Below are 27416 nucleotides of genomic sequence, written 5' to 3'. Positions count from 1 at the left end.
GTAATAATTTGGGGCTTACAGGTGTGTATTATCAAGTAGCCATACCAAGTATGACAGTTTTAGTACAAGCAACTGAGAAATACATTTTGTGAGCACTGAAACTTTTGTAATCACGATCCTGGTGTATGAAAATATTGATTAATCTGTCATGAGCACTTAAAATAGCAGACAGCAGATAGAATAGACCAATTAAAATGCTCTTTGGCACCACTCAATAGAATGGAAGACTTAAGTGATGTGACTAAAGAGGGATCAAATTAAGCTTTTTCAGCGTGTTTTATGGCAGGCAGAGTTAAATATGAGCCCTAGACATGGTGCCTCATTTTTTTGAATTAATTTTGATCCTGTGGTTAACAACGGATCGATTTAGTAGGGCTATTTTACATTGAAGTCTATGGAGAGAGGCCAATGTAGTCCATCCAAAAGGGGGCGGGGACGTTCCCTTGAAAGCTGAAGTTCCCGGATGTGCCTGTCTGCTCTACTGGCCTCTGGATTGTACGTCATCGTCGCCTCCATATTGGACCGGGCACCTTCCTCATAACTCGGTAAACAGAACCGTAGAGAGGATGCCGGACTCGTGCGCTGCTTGGGGCTGCAGAAATCGTCGTTCAACCCAAACCAAATCTCGTGGGATTACTTTTCACAGGTAAGACTGTACACTTGTTTGCTGCTGTATTTGGCCTTTATAAAAAATGATGTATCAATCTCACTAATTGGCCACCAGACTCGGATGTAAACAGCTGACGTTAGAGATAGCTTGCTCTGAAAGGTGAGACTTTAAAACATATCACACACGCTAAATTTCACGTAATCGAGATTTCCATCTATATTGCCGATTTTCTCCGGAATGTATTTAAAAAATAAAAATAAAAATTATAATAAAGTTATTCGTGTCAGCTCAGCGACTGTTCTGTAATGAATCTGAGGTTCGGATTGCTTATCGAGCTGGTTCGCAAACTTTTTCTCACACCGTGAAGGTTTCCTAAAGACAAAGCGTCGAGGAGGCAGTGGGAAGTAGCTGTGAGGAGGAAAGGTTTTTCTGCCAGCGAGACCTCCGTGCTCTGCAGTGAGCACTTCAAGCAGGAGGACTTTGACAGCACAGGTCAGACAGTCAGACTCAGAGATGGAGCTAAACCGTCTTTCTTCAGTTTCCCAACTCGTCTGCAAAAAGTAGGTGCATCACTTTCCTACCAGGATTTGCCAGCTGTTCAATTTCACACTTTGCTGAACATGTTTTTTTTGAGATACTAAAATCTGTTTTAAGTTTGACCTTTTTTTTCTTTTTGTTATTTTTCCACTTTAGCCAGTGGCAACCAGGATAACACGAACCTCGAGGAAGGCTGAAGAGAGCCTGTCCTTAGACTGTTCTCTGCATTTTCAAGAGACTGAACCTCCGTCTAATACCGTGAGTATTTTTTTTTTTTTTACCACCTACATCCCTAACAGTTGTAAGCATTTATTTCAAACCTTTCGTTCACTTGCTTTCCCTCACAGCAGTGACCGAGTGAAGCAATGTAAGTAAAGAACATTTTCATCCCTCTTTTTAACTAGGACCACTCCTATGCATTGCCGGCATCTCCCAGTGGTCTAAAGGCCAGGCTAAGTGAAGCCTTGTTGAGGGTGGAGAGTCTGGAGCGAGAAATGAGGAACATGAAGGACAGAGAACGGAGGGCAAAGGGCACGGTGCATGGTCTTTTGAAGGATCTGAGGGGGAAAAACCTCATAAATGAAGAGCTGAAAGAGAGACTTGATTTTTATAATGTAAATTGTAAATTTATAAAATGACTATAAAAAGTTCAACTTTTTGTGTCGGCCTTACTGGTTGTTATTTCGGGGGCACTAAATAGTCTGTGCAAAATTTAAGTTCAGACCTTTCAACACGCCACCTGTCAAAGGAGGTCTATTTCTGTTCTCTTGTTCCAATTTTTTTATTTTATTTTAGCCGTCAATGTCAAAATGGTGTATATGACACTGTGTTCATCCATTCAAGCCTTCCCAGTTCTGTTGTAATCTTGTTCCTTGTGGCTTTACCGTTTGATTGGCTGTGGCTGATTTTGCTCCATTCTTATCAATTATGGTCAATTATTAGTACTTCAATATGCTTTCTTTTGATATTTTTCCAGTATTTGAAAGTAGATGAGCTGTATTCTGACCCGCAAAAAGATAAGAGGGAAAAAATAACACAAGATGCTCTTTGATAGGACTGCTGCCCCACTGAGGAGTACTTCACTAAAGAAAGATCAACATATGTCTAACCAAGAGTCAGTCTCCTCTGTCTGCATGGCCTCACAGGTTACCCCTCAGGCCACCGGGAAATGTCCCGGCGCTCCCGACGGCCAGTCCACGTGTGCCTGCACCCATTCACCGGTAAATAAGACCAAAGCACGCGTGGTGTATGTGAGGGCATTATGCTACTGTCCATGAGGAAGTCAGACAAGCCGCATCTTCTGAGTGTAGGATGAAGGCAGCAGTTTTAAGGTTTGTTATTTTATTTGTTACCATTTGCTTAGCCTGGGTCCTGTGGGATTTGCCTAACTTTCAGATAGATAGGTTGGAGCCCGTAGTAAAAACCTATGTCTGTTCCATTTAAATGTACATTTACACGACAACCGAAGAGAAGACGTATAATCATTCAGCCCACATTATTCTAAGTGGCGATAAGTAAGTAAAACAGATGTGTGTCAGTGGTTTAATACAAGGGAGAATGGTGAACATGTTATTATGCATGGCAAGAAATCTAATTCAGAGAGGGAGATGTTAAGGTGTGGCGTTTGGAATCAATACTGAACACGGGACAGGACTTCAGGAAATCAGAAGGGGGTTGATAGACTTTATAACACAGACTGGGTTAGGAAATATGTCGTAGGGTGTACTTGCTATATCCTACTTAAAACAAAAAAAAACAAAAAAATGTCCAGGTCAGTATCCCGCCAAATTAACGTCATGAATATACCTATTCAGACTCGGGAGGTGGCTGTATGCACCCATAAAGCAGTCTGCCAATGAACCAAAAACAAGAAGTAAAGCACAGCAGTCCATGTCGAACAACGGCAGCTTGTAATGCAGCTGAAGGGAGGAAAAACTGGACATGAACATTGGTGAGTTTTTTGGGGGAAGGTTTTAGTGAAATATTTAAAGGAGACGATCTGTGGTTTTTATGTTAATCTCCAATCCAGTAGGTGGCGGTGAGGCTCCTATAAACTGGCTGCCAGCCGCCGACATAACCCAAAGTAGAAGAAGACGTGCCGTTTGGGAACTCCCAAAGCCTGAACCAGCGAACACCGGACGGTTTACCGGAGAAAGTACCCTCCTATGCCGGCCAAGATGCTCCTCGTTGTCCTCGTCTGCAGCCTGTCGCTGTCTGCCGCGGGTCAGCAGGTGGACGACGAATGGCTTGACCCTTACGATATGCTCAACTACGACGCGAGCACCAAAAGAATGAGGAAGCCAGCGGAGGTCGGTCAACTTTTGAGTGTTCACACGGACCCAGTTGTGGTCTGTCTCTGTTGTGACGTGACGTGTGTGTGTGTGTGTGTGTGTGTTTGTTTGTTTGTTTGTTTGTTTTTGCCTCGCAGTCAGCAAGCTATGCCAATGCGGTCACCAAGAGAAGAGAGCACACTGAGGACCCCAGCAAGGCTGAGCTGATGTCCTGCAGTGGACAAGTCGTGGAGCTGAAGAGACAGGTGGGCGGGCGAGAGGAAGTTTACATGATCTCTTGAGGGGAACTAATCGCAACAAACGTGAGAAAGAAACGACACCAGATGTCCGTCTACACCGTCTTTAATTAACGACAGAACCGATCGGCAAGCTTCACATGTTTAAATTCTGAAATCTAGCAGTCATTGTCTTTATCTCCATCATAAGGAAAATGCTCGTGCGGAAATGCAACACAAACACAACGTAATTTAAATGAGTTAAAATATGACTTAACATCAATCGCAAATGTTTTGGAATAGAGCTGCAACTATTGGTTAAATAATTGATTAGTTGATTGAGAGAAAATTCAACATCAACTAGTTCAATCATCAGTTACTCATTAAGCTATTTTAATGGAAGAAATGCTAAGATTTCCTATTTTCCAGTTTCTTTAAAAGTGAATATTTTAGTTTTCCATGATGATAAATGTTGGGACCGGGAAGCATTGCAACAAAAAAAAGAACAGTTTCCAGAAACTTGCGTACATTTAAGAAACTAATACAAACACAGTTTTAAAGTTCAGCTCTAATTGTGTGCAGCTGGTCATGACGAACATCTTTAAGAAACCTAAAAATGAGTGAGTATAAGAGCTCAGAGTGAGCTGGAGACATCAGAGACACTGAGATAGTAGACGTTTATGTCTTGTTGGAAAACGGGCCTCTGCCCTGCTAATTGTCTTTTCAGGAGGACCCTGAATCCCCAACTGGGGCATGAGAATTAATGAATGAATTCGAATGTAGGCATTGGACACGTTGTGCTTTGCTTTCATTCAGATTGAAGTCCAAACGAAGACGATCAAGCACATGTCACAGCAGCCTACATGCAATCCTGTGTTCAAGAGATTCCTCAGCAGACTCCTGAAGGAAATGCAAAGAGTTGATGTGGTAGGTGGTCATTTCACACGTCTTCTAATGAATTATGTGAAGTCAAATGCATCTCGTGCAAATGTTGAATTCACTGTATCATCTGTCTTGCAATCATCACGTGGCCTACATATAATGAAGTTGCCGTACCTTTTAAAAAATTTACTATTCCTGATTTTTTTTTTATCTCTTTTTCTGTTAATCAATATACAAAATGCTGGTTCAATAATTATGCTGTAAGCAAAAAAACGGCAGTGATTTTTAACAAACTCGTCCCCATTCCTTCTCAGCCCAGTGACTCCACAGACGTCTTCTATGATGCCAAACTCAAACTGTCCAAACAATCCATGACAGAGATTCAGAGTCTTGTGGAGGGTGAAGATAGATGGAGAACCGGGGCTCTGGACAACGCCCTCAGTCAGATACTGGTCGACCTCAAAGCGCACGACTACGAGACCTGGAAGTGGCGTTTTGAAGACACATTCGCTGTGGAGCTCGACACAATATTAAAAGTAACCACCTTCATTAATCTGAAGTCTTTATTCACAAGTTTTTAGACACAACAGTCATGTGCTATCAGGGGAAAAGACAAGTCAGTGATCTGGAGTCTCAGTCCATTCTGTTCTTCATGTATTTTAAGTGGGACTCATGTCATGTTGAGAACTTTGTGATTAAACCAAATGTTAGAGATGAACAAATCTGCATCCATGTGTCAGTTATCAGAGCGGAAACTAAAACGTGAAAGTTATTTTCTATATAACGGCAAAGTTGTTTAACTCGCTGTAGTTTTTCAACTTACAATCCAGTCCACATCTGTATGATTTTTTTTTTCTTCTAAATGTGTTCATGTTTTTCCATATAGTGTAAACAGCCAAGTTGTATTCTGCTCTCTGTTCCAGATGGGGTTGTTTGTTCTGATCATCACAGCCATCATTTGCACCGAGCTGTGGTCTACGGTGTCCTGGTTCATGCAGTTCAAGCGACTGTTTGCCGTCTGCTTCGTCGTCAGTATCGTCTGGAACTGGTTCTATCTGTACAAGGTGAACAGGAGCGGGTGATTTACTTGTCATTAAGTGTTTTTGCTGGACAAATTCAATGCTTTTCATCTTTTTTGGTGTTTTTCTTTCTTCAGATTGCCTTTGCTGAGCATCAAAACAACATGGTGAAGTTGAACAGCATCAATGAAAAATGCACTGGAATGAAGAAAATTGACTGGAGTGACAGTCTGAAAGGTAAACCAACAACATGCATGAACTATGCACTATGTCTGAGTGTTAAACTGCGTTTCTCCAAAATGTGAACTATTCCTAAGCTGAGAAATCCACCCCAATTTAGGGCGCAGTTTGTTTAAAATGTGGAGAACATCATGATGATAAATCCAGTACTTGCTTTTTAGCTTTCATTAAAAGATTTAAAACAATGAAAAGGAGTTGTAGTCAAGTATGTACCTTTCTGTTGCTCCATATATGGAGCCATTAACTGCCCTTACATCAGATTTTATAAGGTGCAACGTCACTGTGTAAAATCTTTTGCTTTGATTTGCACAATCTTTCAGTTGAATGTCACTTATTTTACAGGTGTTTGTATGCTACTGCAGTCTCAGCAGCTTTAATCCACAGTGATACCAAGCATCCCTATACCAACTGTATTGTTATTTTTTTTTCCCCCTGCAGAGTGGTTCAGAAGCACCTGGACTCTTCAAGATGACCCCTGTAAGAAATACTATGAAACCCTCATGGTCAACCCCATCCTGCTGGTATCTCCAACCAGGGTAGGTCACTAGTCTTTTTGAGTGCCTGCTCAGGCTACATATTGCTGTGTATCAAAAACATGACAAATGATTACTATTACGATTAATTTCCATTTTCAGACATCAAGAGATACAAATGTTACATTTGTGTAATAAAAGCTTTATTTTCCAGTTTTATCACTGTTTTATAAATTTGTTCAAATCGTGAATCTTGCTAAACTATACTACTAAAGTTTTGACTCACTGTATGCGCATAGAAAGTTACAATCTGAGCATCCCTCTCTGTTCAGGCGATCTCAGTCACCATCACAACCTTCATCACAGAGCCTCTGAAGCACTTTGGTCAGGGAATCAGTGAGTTTCTTCGAGCGCTCCTCAAAGATCTACCAGTTACCCTGCAGATCCCAGTCCTCCTCACCATCGTGCTCGCCATTGTGGTAAAGAGCTTGACAAATATTCTTTGACACATGCGAATATATATGACCAGACCAGGTATCTCTATACAGGTAAATGTATGTGACTCCTCCACAGGTTTGCATGTATGGAAGTGTGCAGGCAGTCTTCCAGCATGGCATAATGGCGCCTCTACGCCGCCCTCGAAGGGATCCACCTCCTCCAGGGCTGGAGCAACCACAACCTCATTACCCGAGGATCGAGGACCGTGGTTACTTAGCAGGAGGGGATGCACCTGCTCCTGCTCCTGCTCCTGCTCCTGCTGCTGCTCCTGCTCCTGCACCTGCTCCTGCACCACAATATGCCCCGAGGCACCGAGCCGATGATGCCAGATCACACAAAAATCCTGTTCGTCAAAGGCGGCCCAGCAGGCCCGGGGAAGAGCCAGCCCATGTGTTCGTAGAGACCCTAAGATCTGCTGGCCCTCAGTACAGTGAGGATGAGACGGATGCCCAGCGGCTTGACGGAAGTCCTGAAGCGGAGCAGAATCTCTCTGCCGAGTCGGATGCAGAAAACGAGCAGGAGACACAAGAGGAGCTTGAAGGAGCGAGAGCTAGCAGTGCTGTGGTTAACACGGCCCAATTAAAAACGAAGCCCTCCGATTCCAATTTATCTCAATCGAAGAATAAAACGCTAAAAGGGAACGAGAACCTTCCTCAAGATGAACCCATCAAGGACGGTGCAGCACCCGGATCGGAGCCAGCAGAGAAGCAGCCTTCACAACCTAAAGTTCAGGTGAGTTCTTTTTAAAATGCACACAACTGAATCAAAGTTGACACACAGTACAATAGTACTTTTTAATTGTGGTGAACCTTTAAAATGACCATGTTATTTTTTAATGTTTCAGCATTGTGCATGCACTAATGGGATGGTGAATATTTATATGCGACATAAATTGGTAAATATTAGTATTTATTAACTACATTTTATTTTTATCAGTTTTTTATTAGGGTAATTGTGATTTTGACTTGTGTTTTAATGATGCTGAGCTTGTGTTGTGTTTGTTAATGTGTTTAGCCAGTAACCAATTGACTGCTTTTTATGCATGTAATATTTTTGTTGCTACAGTACCTAAGTTTTGTAAATAATAGGAGTGGAATGGATCAAGTAAAATATCCAACCTGTCCAGTTTACTGGTCACGGTTCAGGGTGTGTCATTACTAGTTGGTTTCTTTGAACTATGTTATGAGGCATGCACAGAAAATGAAAAAAAAAAAAATGCCAAATAGGTATTAGGAATAAAAAAAAGCCTCGCACCAATAACCCCATGAAAGATCCACAAGCATTATTTTGGTCTGCTGTTTGGGAGCATTGCGGGCTTAGTGTTACCTATGATGATGATAGAAAGAAGTGGTGGATAAAAGGTGGACCGTTTAGGCACTGTGCACCCCCGATCCCCACCCCTCTAGGAAAATGTTGATATCTGTTATGGCCTTTATTTCTTTTAATGTGGTCATTTTTATTTAAAATAAAGCTTTATTTTTTTGTTTTTACTAATTAAACACAAAATTTAACTGAAAACCGTGACCACAAAGATGTGATATGAAACGAAATGTAAATTACGTGAACCATTCCACAACGTACTAAATAACACAAATTATTGGCACAGTGGATTTTTAACCCAGATGTCATGGCGTACTAACTGCTGTGTGAATTTGATATTAACGACTTGTGTGCCTCAGGAATTAACAGATTGAATTCCACTGAATATGAGTGAATTGAGTCATGTGAGGACTTGTGGCAGTAAATAGTAAATCTTGGACTTTACTTCATGAATGTATTATTTGCTGCTACAAGGTACTTTTTTTTATTTGAGTCTGTAATGATTTTATATTTCTGATGTACATGCCCTCACTGCAGAACGTGGATACATCGGCAGCAAAGAGCACCTCCTCCATCCCACTGAAACATATCGAAACTGTCGGCGTTCCTGTTCAGGAGACGTGTTCGGTACCGGAGGAGTAGATGGCTTCTACATCGGTCAAAGCAGCAAGATTGGTGTCCTCAGCGTTTGGTGGACAATGATGCCAAAGAGAGTTAATTTACCTGACTGACTGACTAACTGACCAGCAGACATTGTTGAAATGAAAGTCAGCTAAATTCACAAGTGTAGTCAACTGAATGCGGCTGTCCTCGAGTGAATCTGGTCTCATCTCAGGATGATTTTGCAAAAACATTCAGTGAACCACACAGCAACCGTTCTGAAACTGCTATCAGGGGAACTTGGATGTCACCAGTGTCATGTACGTGGTCTGGTGTTTCCGCGTGTTTGGACAGCAATCACGGTCTTGCAGTTTGTTTAGCTTCACTGTAATGATAACGAAATCACGATGAATAATGAACTTGTTTCAATTTTGGAGTTGAAATATAAATTCATATTTTGTCATTTACAAGGGATAATATTTCGTTATGCTGTAAAGGTATTTTTGTGGCTGTTAAATATATATGGTAGGCTTGATTAACTGCTACTCGAGTCGATTCTGCTGTTTGGCAGTGATACCTCCTGTCATCTTTTTTTGCATGGAAGGACAACTTGCTTGTACAAAGGACTGCGGACAACAGCATGGCTGGGTGCGGTAAAAAAAAAAGGTGAATTTTATAAATTCAGAAGCTAATCGAGACAAAAAACACCGTTGATTTTAAGTCGTAAATCAATTTAACATTTTTTTTTAATAATCGGGTAAGAGTAAGTGCGGTGTGAGTGACTTCTTACTCAAAAGTGTAACACGTCTCTTGCTGTGGCCTACATTTCATATTTTGTTCTGCAGCTTCCTCTCACCACTCCCATCCTTATTCCTGCTTCCAGCTGCAGCAGCTGCTGTACAACCTGCTGTACCGCACACCAGACATGCAGAGTTAGCGACTAGCTCAAGCCAGATCTTCCCCTTAGAGGTTGGTGGAGAACAAAAATGAGCTACAAGTGGAGTAAATAATGGACTTGGAGTTTGCAGGTGCATGAAACATGACTTTAAATGATGTATAGTGTTCCTTAATGTCAGCTGGATGTGTATAGTATTTAGGAAAGTGTTGCCAAATCATCAGCAGTTGTTTTCACTGTGCCAAAATGGTGAAGATCTGTAGATATATAATTATTGCAGATGTGTGTTCCAGGGAATCATACACAAACACTACAGCTCCGATTTATGGAGGTAAATCATGTTGGATATCAGGAACTTAAATTTCTACTCTCACACAGAATTGTTTATCTATCGGTGTGAAATAAAGTTTTATTCCATCTAGTTTGTTGGCCCTTGCAGTGATAATTTACTCAACTAAAATTGAACATCCACACTGACCATCCTTTGCGTTCAAGGTAGCAGCTGCGTAAATGTCCTGGTTTTTATTCATTGGAGAATACATTTTTCCAAAGATCTCAAATCTGTAACAGCATACAGTCTCTGATTTTATAATGTATCAAATATTGAATAACAAACGGGAAACAGTAAAAGATAAAAACATAGACTGCATCACTGTTGCATTCAGGGGCACTGTATTCATTCTGGGAGGTTTGGAGTTTTACATTCCACAATGAAAACGCTTGGTAGATATTTTGTTGTTTGATAACAGTATTTTCTAGACTCGATATATTTGAAATGGAGCATTTTTTTAGGGGAAGATGAGCTAGTATTCACATCAGAAGTTCATTTGACTTGGCAGTTTTGAAATAGATGTCCATGCCCTTAACGTTTTGTTGATGTTTTAAAAAAAAAATTATATATATATTTTTTTTACAGACTTTAAAACAAAACAAAACAAAAAAATTACTTTTAAAGGCTGCTAATAAATGGATGTAATGGATGAATAGATAAAGAGAGGGAGAGAGAGACAAGCAGTCAGGCAGGCAGGCAGAAAGACAGACTTTTTTTTTGGTATGGGGTCAAAATTCGCTGAAGTCTGATGTCTTGTGCTGAAGTAAAGTTGTTTAACGTTTTTACTGCGGACCTGTTTCGATCCTCTTGGTGGCCGCCGGGGGGCCTCACCGGTGCCTGTGCGCCGCCTGAAACTCATTTCCTGATTGGCTGCCGATAAACTCCGAGGTCTCACAGAAGACCCAGCTGAAGACAGTCCGCTCTGTCTCAAGTGTCTGTCGGCCCTGTAAGAACATCACTCGATCAATCATGGAATTATTGGTTAGATATCTCGATAGAAGCAACTCAGTTAGGTAAGTGTCTTTTTTTTTAAATACTGACTTTTAAAACTTGCTTTGCACTTCAAATTGTTTTGAAAAAAAAAAAAAAAAAAAAACTTTTCTGAAATATAACCAGACGTATTGCTTGTTGAAACACTGGATATTTTTCGCCTAAATGTTCATTTTTGAAAATCGAATTACTTTTATCCAACATTAAAACAACAGCCCAAATATTCCATCAGCTGATATAATTGACATGAGACATGACAGAGGTGTAGTTAAGCCAAGACCTTGTATTTGTGAGACAGTAACCCTGAAAGTAAAATGCAGCTCCAGGAGATTTGCGCTGCCTCTGCGGGCCTGTGTTGACAAACTGTTGGGAAAATATTGAAAGTGCACTCACTGAACTAACCTTGGACTTAAACCCAGGCAGCAGCCTGAATGCAGGCAGTGTACTCAGTACATGGAGTTCTTTCTGTGAGAGAAGACCAGTTTGGTGTAATGACAAACCCAACCGTTTCTCAGGAAATAACTGCATTCTCACACTTTCACTTCTGCTTTTTCCTCCCTCGAGTCATATTCTGCCTTTTTCTTAGAAACATTAGCTAAAATTTAAGGTCTGGCACGCACATCTGTATAATGCATGTTAATGTTTAACTCCTGTATGATGTTGTCTTTCTGGTTCAGCTCTATCATGACTCAAGACATTATCAAAGAGGATAAACTCAGAGATGACCTGAAGTATTACTTCATGAGCCCCTGTGAGAAGTACAGGGCCCGACGACACCTACCCTGGAAAATGGGAGTCCAGATTCTGAAAATTGTCATGGTCACCACACAGGTACGTGCAGTGGGTTTGATGTAGAGTCAGAAAGTCCTAGTGGAAAGAAGAACCACCCAGAAAATGCTTCCTGGAGCTATAGTCTGCCCAATGCACTACAGACAAGGGCAGTAAAAGCAAATGAGTTTGTGTATATGTGGTGAAAACTTTGTATGATTTAACAAGTTTTACAGCTGGCACTGACACATGAAATACATACACACATCTGAACATGTGTCGTCTTGCTGCTGACTGCTTTCAATACAAACAATGAAGAAATTTGTACTGTGTTTTGTATTTTTAATGTTGCACAGATAAATAGTTTTGTTGTTGTTTCACTAGTGGAAAACATTCCATCAAACAGCATAAAGTAACTTCTCAAAAGAGCTTTTATTGATATCTTAAGTAATACAATTACCATACAAAAATGATAGTTGTAGAAATTACAAATTGCCAAATAAAAGTACCCAAAATATTGTCAGACGATGTAGTCCATGATGAGTTCAACTCCTACTTTTAAAACAGACAAACTAGGGACAACTAAAGACTGAGCGCTGTGTAAAAATATAAAGCTACAACAAAAGTATATTTCTAGATTGGCTTGAACAAATATCCCCCAAAACTAAAAACACTACATCCAAAAACGGAAAGAACTTTGCCTCCACACTTCTAAGTATTACTTGTCATGTATATTGCATTTACATGAAATGTACAAGTTTTTTATTTTATTTTTATTTTTATGGCCTCTTGTTTCCTCACAGCTCGTCCTCTTCGGCCTCAACAACCAGCTGGTGGTTGCCTACAAAGAGGAGAACACCGTGGCCCTCAAAAACCTCTTCCTGAAGGACTACAGTGGGGTGGACGAGGATGACTACAGTGTCGCTGTCTACACCCAGCATGGCGTCTATGACAGTCTGTTTTATGTCCTGGATCAGGTGAGTCCAACCAATGCACCTCTGGCTTTGGTAATATTGAGAAAAGTGTTTGCTGATGCAGATGATGCAAAACTTACAGGATTTTGACATTGTATTTTTGTTATATTTATGATGGGTTATTGAACAAGGTTTTTTTTTTTTTCTTCTTAATCCTTGCGAGTGCTTCTGCATGCACTCAAGTAGCACGGCTAACTAAGCTCTGAGTGTCCAGGTTGCATGAGGATGATCGAACATGATCAGAAATCTGGACTCTGTCATGATCCTGGATACAAGATTCTTATAAACATACTCGGTGTGATTTAAAGTATCTTGCATTTATCTAATAATCCTGAGAAAGTGACCTTAAGTGTTATTTTTTTTCCCCCCACCTACTTCATGTTTTGCTTTGCTACGGCAGTTTTCAGCTTCATTACGTTCTCCCTGGGACAGTGAGTTTTTACCTGAGGCCTCTAATATTTACAGTACAGCCAGCTGGGCCAGCTCTCTGTGGGGCCTATCAGTTACGCTGATGATGAAGATGGCAAGCTGCAGCCTCTCATCATCTGTAAGGAATACTACAAGAGGGGAAGCGTGGACCCATCAGACGAAGCCTATGACATTGACGCCCATCTGGAGACAGGTGAGAGTGAACATTTACATGTTTCTTTTTTTTTTGTTCTTTTTTTTATTACCTGACCAATATAGATTTGTTATTTAGCATCTAAACATCTCCATTGCACCTTTTTGTTGTTTTACTCTCAAATTATATGCTTTAAAATACTCTTAGAATTTTCATTTTGATGTTAAATTGCAAACTTGGTCACCTGCAATGTAAATGTAAGATCCAAATTCATATAGAAAAGGCCAAAAAGTTAATATTGGACACAGTGAATTAGAGCTTCAGATTAATTTGACATTTGAAAGGTTTTACAATCATTGCAATCACGGATTCACAATCTCACGTTTCATCGGCCAATTAGGAAGAAAATTAAATAGTTGTTTCTCTTTAACATTTTTGCATTTTTGATAATTATTGCTTATTGTTTCCGGCCCTGAATTTCCATCTTGGTGTATCTGTAATTGCAGTGGCCAAATCTGATTTATTAAATCACAAGTTATATAAAAAGTTCAAGAATCAATAGTTGACCGTTTCTCACTGTTTGAATTGTGGAAATGTGTGTTTGTGTTGCACACATACAGCGGCATTTATTTAGGTCATATCATGTCATTTTCTCACTCTGTTCATATCCCTCCCCACAGATTGTATGTCACTTGATCTAAAGACTAAAAATCAATGGAGAACCAGGAATTCATCCTTTTTTGATCTGGACTTTTACAGGTATGCAGTTCCATTGTTACAGTGCTAATAACACATAATGTTTCCTTTTCACATTAAAATCACCTTTTTAATCCACCCGATGAACTCCTTTTCCAGACTTGTTGACATCAAAATAACTTTTCAGCTGGAGGGGATCAACCTGCAAACAGTGCGTTCACGGGAGTTACCGGACTGCTACCTCTTTTATGTCACGGTATACATGTATTGGCATCATAAACTGCATGTGAAGGTTAAAAAACAACTGATGAGGTGATATCGGGATTCATATTTTGATCTCTTTTAATTTTGTCCCCAGATAACATTTGACAACCAGTGTCATAGTGGAAAGGTGAAAATATTTCTGGACATTGACGCTCAGAGCAGCGCATGCAAAGACTGGAAGATATCTGGGACGGGTAAGTTGTCGTTCTCTAACCTGAAATAAAACTATAACAAAGAGGAAACACAGGACAGATTGTGGCATTAAGAACTGATCGTACATTTTAGTTTTCTAGTGTAAAGACAATGGTCGGTGTGCAAATGCATGTTTGTAATATTTACTGTTTAAATATTTAAAATTTCAAGATTTTTTTTTTTCTTGAACTGCATTTGACCCTTGTAGATAACCATGTTGTTATGATGTTTATTGTTGTGTTACACTGGCCTGTTCACTAAATTTCACCTTTTGTCTCTAAAAAGATGAAAACAGTTAAAAATAATTAAGTACCGTTTTTGCCCCAAAAGTACTCAGAACAAAGTGGATGTTAAGGAGTTTGGTTTCGAGGCAACGGTTACTGTTTGTGGGGTATTTCCTTTCCATATCAGTGTTCGCACTGAGTGTGAGGGAGTTGTGTAAAAGATAAACTCTCTCACGCACACATTTTGTGTGTTTCAGCTCAGAAGAACACACACTATCTGCTTGTGTTTGACTGCTTCGTCATTCTGGTTTGCCTGACATCAGCCGTGTTGTGCACACGCTCCATCATCCTGGCGGTCAGGTTACTCCAGGTCAGCTGTTCAGTCTCTGCTCACATTGTACAACATCATACAGGGAATTTAAAAAATATATATTATCTTTAGTTCTCCCACTGTCCTCCTTTCTTGGTTCTACTATAAGCCATTGAGCTCTCTCTTTAAAAAAAAAAAAAAAAAAGATTTTCTCAAATCTCCCTTCCTTCTTAAACCTGCATTGTGGAACTTCTGTCTTCTGATAGTAGCTACAGTGAAGAAGATGTTTTTAGCACCACAATCCCCACAAAATGGGGATTTTCCTTTTAGTCCTGCTGATCTGATGCTGTGTTGAAGACATTTTCCATGAGAGACTGAACTTGCATTGTTGTTTTTTTCAAGAGATTCTCCCGATTCTTTCATGAGAACTACAATCATAAAGTGTGCGAAGATGACCAGAAGGAGTTTCTGAATGGTTGGTACGTGATGGTCATTGTCAGCGACCTCTTGGCCATCATTGGATCCATACTGAAGATGGAAATACAAGCAAAGGTAAAATAATAATCTTCTTCTTTCTGAATGTCTAAGGCCTAAAACTGACTGAGATTACTCTATGGCATGTGTTGAATAAATGTAAAGGAATGGAGAAGCAAAAATCTTTATGTAAAAAAAAAGTTTTGTGTTGGTTTACTCTTTCCTGTGCTGTAAAATAAAGTTAGGTTAATTTGTTTTTTTTTAGATCTGTATTGTAACAGTATCTGATAAATGTAGGGATCATCAGATCAGGGAACGAAAAGAATTGCAGTCAGGGTTGTGACTAGTCAGGATCATAGTAATGTGAAGCAAACTGCTTGCCATCACCTTTGATTTTACACCCTGTTACATAACTGTTAAATTACCCTCTGAGTGTCTGCTGGACTTTGGAATGAAACAAGTCCACGTGGACACTGTAAAGACCTGTTTATTTGAATCATGCTGTTCTTTTTATGGCCACCATGTTGAGTGTTTGACAGAGGTAGAAATACTCACTCTTGACTGTGATTTCAAAACACTCCTCTTGGATAAATGGTCAATTTTAATTTTGGGAAGGCTCTAGGGTTTTTTTTTTTCCACTCAAGTATTTTTTGAGGTTAGGTTGGTGAAAATGTAAGTTTTTCTTTTCAAAAGTACTCCACCAATTTGGCATTGGACTCTTATCATATTCTTGGACTCCTGAAGGACGGTAAAAAAAAAACAAATCATCAAAATTGATGCGGGCAAACCAAAAATAACATCTCTTTTTATTTTCTATTCCAAGTATTGTTCATTCCTATTAAATTGTTGTACCTAATTTAACCCACAGTGCAACTGAACTACTGACAGTTTTATATGAAATACAATGATGATTTGACACATTCTTGTTGGACATAAATGTGTCAAATTCGTGAATATGTTCTTAAAAAAAAAAATCCAAAGAAAGGAAGCCCTTTCGAACTCAATTCATGTAGTAGGAAGTTTAGATTTAATGTCTCGGTGCCCATTTGGTTGCATTAAAAACCTAAAATGGCGAACGTATTAGTTAGAATTAGTGTAGTTTTCACGAGCAACATTCACCACTTACTCTAAAAACGGAACATCTGAAAACTGTCCAGGGCTTGATAGAGGTCTGATTTCCTGGTACAAGACATGTCAGGCCTTTTTTGATGATTTCTCTCTCCGTCTCGCCTGCAGAGTCTAACCAGTTATGATGTGTGCAGTATCTTTTTGGGAACATCGACATTATTGGTGTGGGTCGGTGTGATCAGGTACCTGGGATACTTCCAGAAATACAATGTGAGTCTGACACCTTATTTGTTTTTTAATCGTACAGATATCTAAATTCAGATTGACCATCATAAGAGATGTTTTTGTGGAGTGTTTGAAACATTCACAGCTACAGTTCACTCGGGGAATCTCTGAAAGATTGATGAACTGAAATTGTTGATATTCTGCTGTTATGATCAGGTAAAGATGATCTGGGGAGCTCATGGTAATAGTATGAGCTTTTATTAAAGTGCAGCAAGTGACATGGAGAAAGTCACTTTAATTACGAGTTGTAAAACTGAAATGTTTTGCCTCCACTATGTACGTGTGTATACCTGAACCTGCCCTCTGAAGTCTCACATATCGTCTTTCATGATTCCCTTATGGTTTAACATCAATGCCTGCACACGTCTTGCATGTTTAGGTGCTGATTTTAACCATGAAAGCAGCCTTCCCCAAGGTCCTGCGTTTCTGCTGCTGTGCCGGCATGATCTACCTCGGCTATACGTTCTGCGGATGGATCGTCCTGGGGCCGTACCATGAGAAGGTAACAGGTTTGAGGAGAGCAGAAGCAGTGGAGATGGTTTAATTAATGCTGGTCTTAATCCCTGTACTGACGCTGAGTGTGGAAAAATTAGAGGAACTATCAAGTTCACATTTTTTAGTGACTAACCCTGCTTATTCATGGAAAAAAAATTGCTGAGGCCACAGGTGTGAGGTGGAATAAAGGAAGTCGCAAATGTGTCTTCTTGAAATTGACTGAAAAACTATTTTGTGACTAAACATGCTAAAATACCTTAATTATTGTGTTGTCATTGATTATGAACATTAGCACTGAGAAATAATTAATTCATGATTCCTGTGTACAAAGTAATTTTTTAATATATATTTATGTAATATAAATGAATGTTGATCAAGAAAAATAATCCAGATGTTCTTTACAATATTGGATTTAGAGGAACTAAAACAAAAGATTAAACAACCGTTTTCAGCGCTGTTGTGAGTTTAAACTCTTAATGATTCTACAGTCCTTTTTTTTTTTTTTTTTTTTTAATGAAAATTGTCACTTATCACTTGCGTTGCAGTGTTCTTCTAACACGTCATGCTTTCTCCATCTGTTACTTCCGAACTGCAGTTTCAGCATTTATGTTTACATTTTTTGAGGAAACTGCAAAAAATGTACTTCTGCTTCCCCATGCAGACCTGAGTTCAGTTTTTAAGATGGTGTAAGTCTGCTATTTAGCCTCTAGATGTCAGCGAATGTTCATCCTTTATTTCCCAGGCTTCAGCGGCTGCAGCTCTGTAAACACGGACACAAAGACTGGCTACAGTCACGGACATTGTTACACTATACATGTATGCACACTTATGTCTTTCTGTGGAACAACCAGATTTATTTTATTTGGCAGAGGACACTGTAAAGGAGATGGATAACAATGGGAGATAAATGAGGGATGATGCACAACAAAGTCCCTGTTGGACTTATACTGGTGTCTATCGATTACATGGCGAGGTCGGCCCCCTGAATACAATCAGATTTTTTTTTTAAACCGGGACAAGTTTTTAACCCTTTTAAAGCTCACACACCTCAGCAAACTCTGTACAGGATGCACTAACCAGTAGCCTTCACATTTAGGCAGTAAGAATCAAGGTACACTTTGTACACTCTGCAAACATCTAATTAATTTTTTTTTTAATCTCAGTCGAGTGAAATTTGAACCACGTCTTAAAACCCGGACAGACAGGCACCTTCACTGGGAGAGCCCTGGACAGCAAATGCCATCAGGGAATATATGTGTGTTTAGCTGTCCTTGCCCTTGAAGATAAATTATTTACGGAAGCCGAAGCAAAGTAGGCGTTTCAGCAGCAACAACAGATGTGAGATAGACTGAGAACAGCCGTCTCGTGTCTCACTCAACAAATTTGTTTATGATCTTAAACTGAGGAGGAGTAACTACTGTAAATATATCATGGGCTGGTTTTGAAGAGTCAACATGTCCATGATTGACCGAGAATCAGAAGCACTGAGAATGCATCTGCACAGTTGTTTTATTAACATCACTTTTTCTTCCAGATCCAGCATAAATAAAAAGTTGTTAAAATGTATATTTGTGGCAACAGTTGCAGCTTTGTTATCCTTAGTTGGTGGAAGTGAACATGATTTCACATGCTATGCCTGCAGTGGAAGTGAAACAGATTTCAATTCCTTAAATATGCACAGTCCATACTTTGACATGATATTTACATTGTGGCAGCTGGGGGGGGAGTCCCCTGGTCTGTGCTGTCAGTCCTTACAGGATCCTCTGTGTATTTACTGAAGAAATAAACAGAGGATGTCCTATGACTTGCCTTTCCACACGTCTTCAAGTGCTTTGCTCTGGGTCCATTGCATGGCTAAGGAATGTTGTCTTTAGATCCTATCACATTTTGGGGGCTTCTTTCATAATGTTCGTGTCCAGCTTTCAGCTCTCCCTTTCAGCCATCTGTCTCTTTGTTCTCCTTTTCTGCCTTTATCGCCCCGCCTCGATATTTTGCTCTTCTGTCTGTTGTCTTCTATGTAACCCTGTAACTGTCAGAACCAGCATTTTTTATTAGTTTTAAAAAGATTTTTGAAAAATAACATTTTGTTTAATTTACAGTCAAAAGATGTTAATTTTTAAAAGTCACAAAAATTACACAAGCAGAATAGATTTTTTTTTTAACTGGGTTTCCATGTTGTCGTCTTGAACAGTACGTTTTGCATGTCTCATTTTATTAGTAGTCGTAATCTGAAATGACTCGTTTACCTGTGTCAGTCTGATGGTTATGACCCATGGCTCCATTTTCTATCAGTGATTTATAGCCTTTTAGGCCCTTACGGAAATTATTATGTATTTAGTTGATCATTGATTATATTGATAATCATTTTATTTTCATCAAAAATGTGACCACATCTTGCTAGTTTCAGCATCTCACTTGTGAAGATTGTTTGCAGTTTTGTTATACAAGTATCTTTTTTTTTTTTTTTTTTTCAGGACAAATTATTAATAGAAAAAAATATTTTGATTCAATTTAACAAAACAATTAGTAGAAAAGAAATCTGAAAAAAACCTTTTATTTTCCTTTATATGTTCATTGTTTCAAAACAATGTATGTTGATTCTCTGCCCTTGTGTTCACTGCTTATTGCATTATCATTCCCTGCTCTCCATCTCTTTAGTTCGAGGGCCTGAGTCGTGTGGCAGAGTGCCTGTTCTCCCTGGTGAATGGCGATGACATGTTCACTACCTTTGCCCAGCTGAAGGACAAAAACACCTTAGTGTGGGTCTTCAGCCGGGCTTACCTCTACTCCTTCATCTCCCTGTTCATCTACATGGTGCTGTCACTCTTCATCGCCCTCATCACTGACGCTTATGAGACCATCAAGGTAACTAAGTGAGGTGAAAGCTGTGGTGCTTTTATTTCTTGTTACCTGACAGGGACTTCAGTGGTGCCGAGCACTTTGGAAATCCTGAAGTCCCTAAACAACAATGTTTCCTGTATGTTCTGTCCTATTGACATTGTGGTGCTCACACTACAAAACTGGGTGCAGACAAAAACCAATTACAACAGTGTTTCTTTTCTGTTGCACTGAAAACACAATGTTGTTTATGTGCTGCTACCTTCTCTCGCTCTCAGTAGCTGTCACTCGCTGCTGCCTTCATGACTTGTCCTGGAGTGGCTCGAACTAACTCTCACCCCTGTTTTTGTGGTGATAATTTCAAGCATGCCAGAAAATTTCTGGGGCTCTGTGACGGGTCCCAGAGTAGGACAAGTGGGTACGTGACAGGCCAGAGCAGCACCTGGACCACGTTCTGTTTTTTTTTCTTTTCTCTGAGCTCAAATGTTTGTCAGGGCCAGGAAACACAGTGAGAATCTGTAAGTCTTTGTCATATATGAGAGTAAACTGAACATCTAGCTAGGTTATACAGATGATCAAAGGATGCCATTAAGGAAATTTTGGAAAGCTGTAGATCTTATTACGTGAAGGGTGTCTAAGTACTTGTTTGAAAATGTTAAATCTGGGGACCTTTTTTTTTTTAGCTGTTTGTTCCATGTTGTCTTTTTAAAATCAATCAAAGTTTTTGTTAATTATCCCGCTTTTAAACTTTGCTGTGCTTTTTCTTTATCGCTAACAGAACTACCAGAAGGATGGGTTCCCATTGACGGACCTGCAGAAGTTCCTCAGGGAGCAGAAGGATTTTCCTATTCTAGAGGAGAGCAGTCAGACCAATGTTCATCTCAGACACTCTGTATTCTGCTGCTGCCAACGGTATGACAGTGTTCACAGTAGTGTTTGCCATGCTTAAATAATCTTTGATCTTTCATCACACACCCTGCTATACACACGCACACTTTCACACCCGGGTGCTGCTCTATAAACATCAGTGTAACATGAGAGATGCTATAGTTTGAATTCCCGGTAACGTTTGTTAGCTTATGACTCATTTATTTACACTGTCTATTTGTTTTATTATTTGACTTGGCATTTCATTACAATGGGATGGCTGCTTGTCGACTATTGGAACAATTAATTTACTGCATTGCTGTCATGTGACTGTGAATGAAATCAGTCTGTGATAGAAACCACTCTTCAGCTGAGGTTCATAAAAACATCTTTTTTTTCCTTTTCATTCTGGTTATATTATTGCTGCGATACGATCTTCGCCGTTGTATTTCTGCACCAGAATTCAACAATGACAAACAGCATGGGTTCCACAGACATGCCTTTTCCTAAAATGAATTGTCACTCTTCAATTATCATGTACAGCCATCGGGGCTTCATCTGCTTGTGCAAATGATTCAGTATCTTTTGTTTGCCTCAAAACAAAACGCTGCCGCATGCAGCGTGAAATGAATCCCTCCTGTTCATTACCCTAGACAGCTGTAGCAGGTGTTTAAAACTAGTTTGAAGAGCTTGGTGTGTAGTAGTTGGACTCACCACTAAAGTAACATTGAAAATGTCAAATAGCATTTAAAATATTACAATCACATCTTCCTTTTAAGTTGCTCCATCAGCCTTTACCTAACCAAACAACACTATGAAATAACATTGTATGTATATACACGTGCCATTGAGAAGTAGCATTTCAGCTTGCATTGCTTACACCTTGCTGCTACAGCAAGACCTTGTATTTCTCTCTATGCCCCTGTTTTCTGCTCATTCCTTTTCTCTGAGCCGATCTCTATCATCAGCAAGCAGCAGACTGGAGTGGAGTTTCCTCCAAGCTGTGGTTTGGCTCTGTCTTGCGTGGTCTGAGAGCAATGAAATTAGTGGTGGGAGCTATGCAGGCACACCCAGTGATGGGCTGATTACAGAGAGGCTGCACACTGGGAAGAACCCCCACCCCCCTCCCCCCCTCACCACCACCACCCTCCTCCCACCCCCAGCCGTTGCTCCGTCTTTACGGAGTTGCCTCTAATCTAAACCAGTCACGCTCAACTCTGGGACCCAAAATGAGCCAGAAAAGGTTTAAGTGTTGTGGTTAGTTTTGACAGATGGGTGAAATTTGAAGATCTAACTCCAGTTGTCTTCAATGTGGTGTATAGTACAGTTCATGGCTCCCTGGTGTGTGTATGTTTTACTTTTATTAGAAACGCCTCACAAAGTATTGCCTCTTTCTTAATTAGATGACATGTCTGACAATTATTTCCTAATATGCCAAAGCAATCTGTTGTATATTATTGTGATTTTATTTTCTCCATATCCCGTTTAAAACTACAGTTCAGAACTTTTGCACCACTTTATGCGTGTTAAAGCATCATTGCTTCCTCTCAAACCGTCTGTTTCTATCAAACTGCAAAGTTAAAAGGCTCAACCAAAAGTAGCACTTCCCCAGTTTGTGGTTTCTTAGTTTGGCTTTTGTTTCTGCTTCTTTTAAGCTTCCTAAAATGTTTTCTAACTTTTCAACATATTGTCCGCTTCCCCCATTGAGTTAATTGTTACTGTTGAAGAAAATGCTTCGCTGTAAACAGAAAACAGGCTCGGTTTATGTAGCCATCACCTTCCTTCCACTTCAAATGCACAAGACTATTTTGTGAGTTAAAAATTATGTTGTTTAGCCTACAAAAGCAACTTCTGGAGATATTTGTATAGAGTTGTGCACAATCCTGCACCCCATCTCCCCCTCCCCCCTCCAGCTCCTGTCAGTGCTTTTAATGTTTGTATACTGTTAAAGTTTAGTCACGTAATCATTGGAAAAGAACTGGATCTGTTAGCAGTGTGACTGTTTTGTGTGCTTTATTTTTTATGGGAGTCCATGAATGAAATATTGCAGCTCAGACAATCTGTTTCTCCCTTTCCATTCCATGCTCTTCCATCACCTCTGTTTCACCAAACATTATCACTCTGACTGTCTGTTTTTTCTTGCATGTTGGACAGATGTTTATTTTTATTTTTTTTAAGCCAGAGCCATCTGGGGTTTCCTACTCTGGATGTCTAAGTGTTTAAGGAAGTGTAGTTTCTATAGCCATTCATAATGTAGCCATTATGTAATGCAACTGAATCTGTAACCTCTTTTTCGAAATTAACATAAAACTGCCAGTGGCCTTTTACAATTGGCTAAATTTTGTCATTAGTACTCTTGTGAAGTTGCACAGACTGTGTAATTGCAGTCATTTGCAGCCTCTGACCTGACTTAAATTTCATTTTTCTGAGTATCTCTGCCTCACTGTGCTCACAAAAATTAGATCAGTGTTCTCGGCAAACGTTTTAACGTCTTACTGGATGAAATTTCATCTGCATACAATTAGCTTCTTTTACTGTTATCTTTTCCCTCTTGAGTACGGTATCTTGTTTGGAAAACAAGTTGAGAAGCAAGAATCCCTGCTCCATTTTGATTTAAAACTTTTCATTTATTTAAAAGCCAATATGTCACGCTTGTCATTTAAAATCATATTATGGCTCAAATGTCCTGTAAAGGAAAATTCATTTTGGATGTGGCAAACGTTACTGTCAATGAAATGACTCTTCAGCTTCAAATCACGACATAAATATTTACCTAATAAATGTATTTGGGCTTAAATGTAACAGCTGCAGTTCATGAAAAGTGGTGGGATTGGACAGTGTAATAAAGAAACTTAGGCAAATAGTTATGTTTGAAAGAGCTGTGCATGAATACAATCAGAACTCAAACAATGATTGAACACAACTTTCTCGCTCTCTATGAAGTGCACTCAAAAGAATATAAATGCAAGACTTTGGTTTTCACACCCATTTTAAAAGATCTAAGACTCATTCTCTGCACACAAAAGTTTTATTTCTCTAAAAAAATGTGTGGGGGACATCTGTGGCGTGATAAAACTGCACATTTTAGCATCGCCTTTTACTGTGACCAGTCCAAGGCACAGCTTTGCAATAATCATGCTGTTTAGTCAGCATCTGGATGTGCCACACCTGTCAGGATGATCTTGGTAAAGGTAGACTGCTCACTAACGCAGATTTGAACACATTTGTGAACAATCTGTGTGAGTTCATGTTTTTGTTGAGTGTACATTTACATCCTCCAAAAGGCTGCAGCAGTTTTCTGCGAGAGACTGAGAGTTGGTCTGCGAGAGATCAAACGGACAGAACTGATATCTCAACCCAGCAGTAAAATGTGTTGCCTATAGGACATCATAAAGATGAAGGAACAATTTTGGTTTGATGTCTTGAGAACACAATTTGCTGTTTGTCTTGAGAGTAAATGGCCAAAGTGTTGAAAACACAAGGCTATCGCTTTCAAAGTGCTTGTTTTATGGATTTACACTCAGTCACCACAAAGTGAGACCTCTTCTGTCTTCCTTCATTGTGTGTTTTCTTTATTGGTGCCAAATGTGCCTGAAGGTGGAATCCCAGAGAATAAAAAGGCATGCTTTTGCTGGTATGACCTCTAGGAATTGATGATCTGTAGGAAATAGTCCCAACAATAACATTGTGATAATGGAGCAGGAGTTTGTAGAGAAAGCCCTCCAGTTTAAAGGAGCAGCTTGGGGTTTGAATTCTTGTTTCCTTTGTAACAGCTTGGATGTAATATCTCAACACAAAATGAGTGGATTAGTAGATTACCAATGAACCAGGTTTAGTTGATAATATGTGATAACATATACTTTTAGGATTTAGCAATATTTGAATGTGATTTTATTTATTTTTTTGCTCATGCTTTCATGCTTTTATAAAACCACAGGCACAGATTTCTAATGAAGCTGGGGCCCATTTCACAAAATCTGCAACACCCAAGCTGTTATTTGTCATTTCATAAGAATGCAGGAGCCCAATAGAAAACATTAGACACAACTGTGAGTGTCTAATTTAGGAAACATGATACAGTCACTGTTTAAGATCTTGCAGTGCTTGCAATTGCGAAACCAGATGAGATGAATTTGTGAGTGTTAACATTTAGCACGTTAGCATTTCTTTTCTTTAACTTTGATTATTTGTTTATTTATTGATGTATAATGTTGCCGAAAGACTATTGAACTAAGATTCAAGGGTCTTAAAGGTTTAAGTATCTATACTCACATCATTGATGTGTAACTTACGACTGAAAGTATGTAAAAGAATTTGCTGATCCGTTAATTAACTATCCTTTCTAACGACTTAAAGTGGAAAGTATTCAGATGTTTCTTTATAGACACAGTGGCGTTGAAAAGACATCAGGGGTTTCATGCTTCTTTTCACTGTCTTTGCAGAGTTCCAGTCAATGATGATGTCATACCAATCAGCTGACAGCCGCTCCACCTTCAGATGAGACGGTTCAGGGAGGAGGACGCTGGCAACAGGACTTCACTTGTCTGATACAGACTTGGAGATCAAACTGCAAAATCCTGCTGAGTGTAGAGTTTAGTTTTCAAGACTGAGATTCTGTGAAGCGCAACATGAAACGCCAAACGAATTCCCTCTCCTGAACATGACATTGAATCTCAAGCTGCAGAGTAGGCACTAAGACAAAAAAGTTTTCATGTGTTTACAGTATCTGGTTGAGTTAAGGATACTGGTCAGAAGTTTACTGAGCCTTTTTAAGGTGTGCACATCCATTTAGAGACCAAAGAACCAGATTCAGGTGTTGTCTGAATTTGAGTGTTGCTGCATAAACTGGTGCTAGGCAACATTATGCAGTGCTAGATGTAATTTATTTGTCACATTTTGTAGTAAAGATTGTACTCAGGCTGATTTTTTTTTTAATTTTTTTACCTCTGTCCATTTTTTAATTTACATGATTTAGCAGTAACATAAACTTCATATAATATGTCAAAATGACAGCACAATTAATTCCCTCAGTGCTCAGAAAAATATCAAATGTTCTGAAGTGTCTGTGAATTGCATGAACACATTCCCAGCTGGGTTAAGCTTGAGTAAGAGGGGAGTTTTGAATCGCTACACCAGAGCTAGAGTATGAGTCAACTTTATCATTAAATCTAGCAGCATGTTAAGCTTCTAGGACAAGCTGGAGCATGATCTTACGCAAGGAGTGTGGCTTCTGTGCTTTAAGTTGATAAAATTAACAAAGAGCATGTTTCTTTTGACCTGGCATGTTGTCAGGTTTTATCTCCCCATTGTCTGGTGGGCTGTCTCATTTTTCTAAAACATCTGACAAATTCAATTCACAGCGTAGAGGTGTTTTCCTCTATATGACACCAGTTAAGGAGAGAAATGCGTCATTAAAAGCTACTTCACTGAGTACTTTTTCTATGTGGTAATACTGCCATTATATTAGTAATGTTGGATTTCAAAACTGCAAAACGAAGACCGCAGTAAATCCAAGCCTTTTCAAGAACAAAAGCAGGATGTTCACTCAGGATTTCCATTTAACACATCTGTGTTTAGTTTGGGTCAACAAACACCACTGTTACTTTTTAACACAGCATGAGCTAATACCAACTGTCAATATGCACATATGTGTTTTCTCAAACGAAACATGCAGATTTGTGGAAAATAGGAGGGAGTTTTGCATGAAAGTCAAGACGGCAATGTTTGGGAGTTCAGAGTAAAATCTCCCGGTGTAGTAAATTCACACTTTACACATTACTCGTGTTTGAGAGTTTGCACTGCACTTTTGTAATAGAAGAAAACAGAAAAAAATGGAGTTGTGAGCTAAAATGATTTAACATGATGCAAACTGGATTATAAACCAGGCAACTGCAGGGGCCCCAGACCTCAAGGAGCCCCCGAATGATCTCAGACTACCACAAATACAATCAGGTAAAAGTATTCCAGCAGGAGTGCTGATTGGATCTTGGGGCCTTATAGCAAATGATGCTGGCAGTCTGTGGTGTGTACTGATCTTATTGGAAGACAGTTGTTACGTTTTTAAATTGTGGTTTTACTTAATTTGAAGTGCCTGAAAAACAACATAGAAATGCTGATTTACAAGTTAAGGTTCTGAATAAAAATCAGACTAAAGTGAAACTAATAGACAAGTAGCAAAATATGCTTACAGTATACCATCAAAAGGAAAAGTGCTTATTATGAAGAAAAAATGCCTTTGTGATCAAACATTTTTCATGTATTATCTTTTTTATTGTTAATGTAAAGTAGGAATTTATTGTTGTAGCTGTTCAAGATGCAGCTAGATTATACAGAGTTTTATTGCTGATCAGTCCAGGGGTCGTGCTTCTTCTAAAAGGTTGCGGGTTTAGGAAAAATTCTTCAGTGCAAAGGATTTTTGTTGGGATTTTGCTCATGTTTTTGTAAAGTAACAGGTCTTGAACAGTTTATAAGAATGAAACCAGGTGAGAAGTTTATAGG

General features: G+C 39.4%; 3 protein-coding genes across 4 annotated transcripts; all 3 read left to right on the top strand.

Moving 5' to 3' along the window:
* The first annotated feature begins 528 nt into the window (after positions 1 to 528).
* LOC138618772 (THAP domain-containing protein 6) lies at positions 529 to 1830 on the top strand. The gene is made up of 4 exons (XM_069694743.1): positions 529 to 646; positions 978 to 1170; positions 1304 to 1405; positions 1552 to 1830. Exons 1-4 carry the CDS (start codon positions 567 to 569, stop codon positions 1783 to 1785), a joined length of 609 nt encoding a protein of 202 aa, XP_069550844.1. The 5' UTR covers positions 529 to 566; the 3' UTR covers positions 1786 to 1830.
* A 1209-nt stretch (positions 1831 to 3039) lies between these two features.
* Positions 3040 to 10001, top strand: clcc1 (chloride channel CLIC-like 1). 2 transcript variants are annotated; one of them, XM_069694741.1, is made up of 12 exons: positions 3040 to 3098; positions 3177 to 3456; positions 3576 to 3683; positions 4470 to 4580; positions 4850 to 5071; positions 5459 to 5599; positions 5692 to 5791; positions 6233 to 6330; positions 6600 to 6746; positions 6841 to 7497; positions 7610 to 7660; positions 8623 to 10001. In XM_069694741.1, the coding sequence occupies exons 2-12, from the start codon at positions 3313 to 3315 to the stop codon at positions 8725 to 8727; spliced, it is 1884 nt and encodes a 627-aa protein (XP_069550842.1). In that variant the 5' UTR covers positions 3040 to 3098; positions 3177 to 3312; the 3' UTR covers positions 8728 to 10001. The 2 variants fall into 2 exon arrangements, with proteins under 2 accessions (XP_069550842.1, XP_069550843.1); XM_069694742.1 differs by lacking the exons at positions 3040 to 3098; positions 7610 to 7660 and having other exon boundaries at positions 3236 to 3456.
* Positions 10002 to 11078: 1077 nt separating this feature from the next.
* On the top strand, positions 11079 to 27293 carry mcoln2 (mucolipin TRP cation channel 2). The gene is made up of 13 exons (XM_069694740.1): positions 11079 to 11732; positions 12473 to 12646; positions 13109 to 13265; positions 13886 to 13964; positions 14061 to 14157; positions 14260 to 14359; positions 14839 to 14951; positions 15294 to 15443; positions 16602 to 16703; positions 17098 to 17220; positions 19872 to 20078; positions 20830 to 20963; positions 25361 to 27293. Exons 1-13 carry the CDS (start codon positions 11535 to 11537, stop codon positions 25395 to 25397), a joined length of 1671 nt encoding a protein of 556 aa, XP_069550841.1. The 5' UTR covers positions 11079 to 11534; the 3' UTR covers positions 25398 to 27293.
* Positions 27294 to 27416: the final 123 nt, after the last annotated feature.

The sequence above is a fragment of the Brachyistius frenatus genome, unplaced genomic scaffold (genome assembly GCF_029030835.1).
Source record: "Brachyistius frenatus isolate BFR_SWC_R1_liver_20210118 unplaced genomic scaffold, ASM2903083v1 Contig_18, whole genome shotgun sequence".
Taxonomy (NCBI): Eukaryota; Metazoa; Chordata; class Actinopteri; family Embiotocidae; genus Brachyistius; species Brachyistius frenatus.
The sequence above is the reverse complement of the archived record's forward strand: the minus strand, read 5'-3'. Positions and strand labels throughout refer to the sequence as shown.

Coding starts and splice junctions, on each gene's coding strand:
- LOC138618772 (XM_069694743.1), top strand. CDS start 567: ATGCCGGACTCGTGCGCTGCTTGGGGCTGCAGAAATCGTCGTTCAACC. Junction 647..977: donor CGTGGGATTACTTTTCACAG/GTAAGACTGTAC, acceptor CACACCGTGAAG/GTTTCCTAAAGACAAAGCGT. Junction 1,171..1,303: donor TCCCAACTCGTCTGCAAAAA/GTAGGTGCATCA, acceptor TTTCCACTTTAG/CCAGTGGCAACCAGGATAAC.
- clcc1 (XM_069694741.1), top strand. CDS start 3,313: ATGCCGGCCAAGATGCTCCTCGTTGTCCTCGTCTGCAGCCTGTCGCTG. Junction 4,581..4,849: donor AAATGCAAAGAGTTGATGTG/GTAGGTGGTCAT, acceptor ATTCCTTCTCAG/CCCAGTGACTCCACAGACGT. Junction 5,792..6,232: donor CTGGAGTGACAGTCTGAAAG/GTAAACCAACAA, acceptor TTCCCCCTGCAG/AGTGGTTCAGAAGCACCTGG.
- mcoln2 (XM_069694740.1), top strand. CDS start 11,535: ATGTTAATGTTTAACTCCTGTATGATGTTGTCTTTCTGGTTCAGCTCT. Junction 15,444..16,601: donor AGATGGAAATACAAGCAAAG/GTAAAATAATAA, acceptor TCTCGCCTGCAG/AGTCTAACCAGTTATGATGT. Junction 20,079..20,829: donor ACGCTTATGAGACCATCAAG/GTAACTAAGTGA, acceptor TATCGCTAACAG/AACTACCAGAAGGATGGGTT.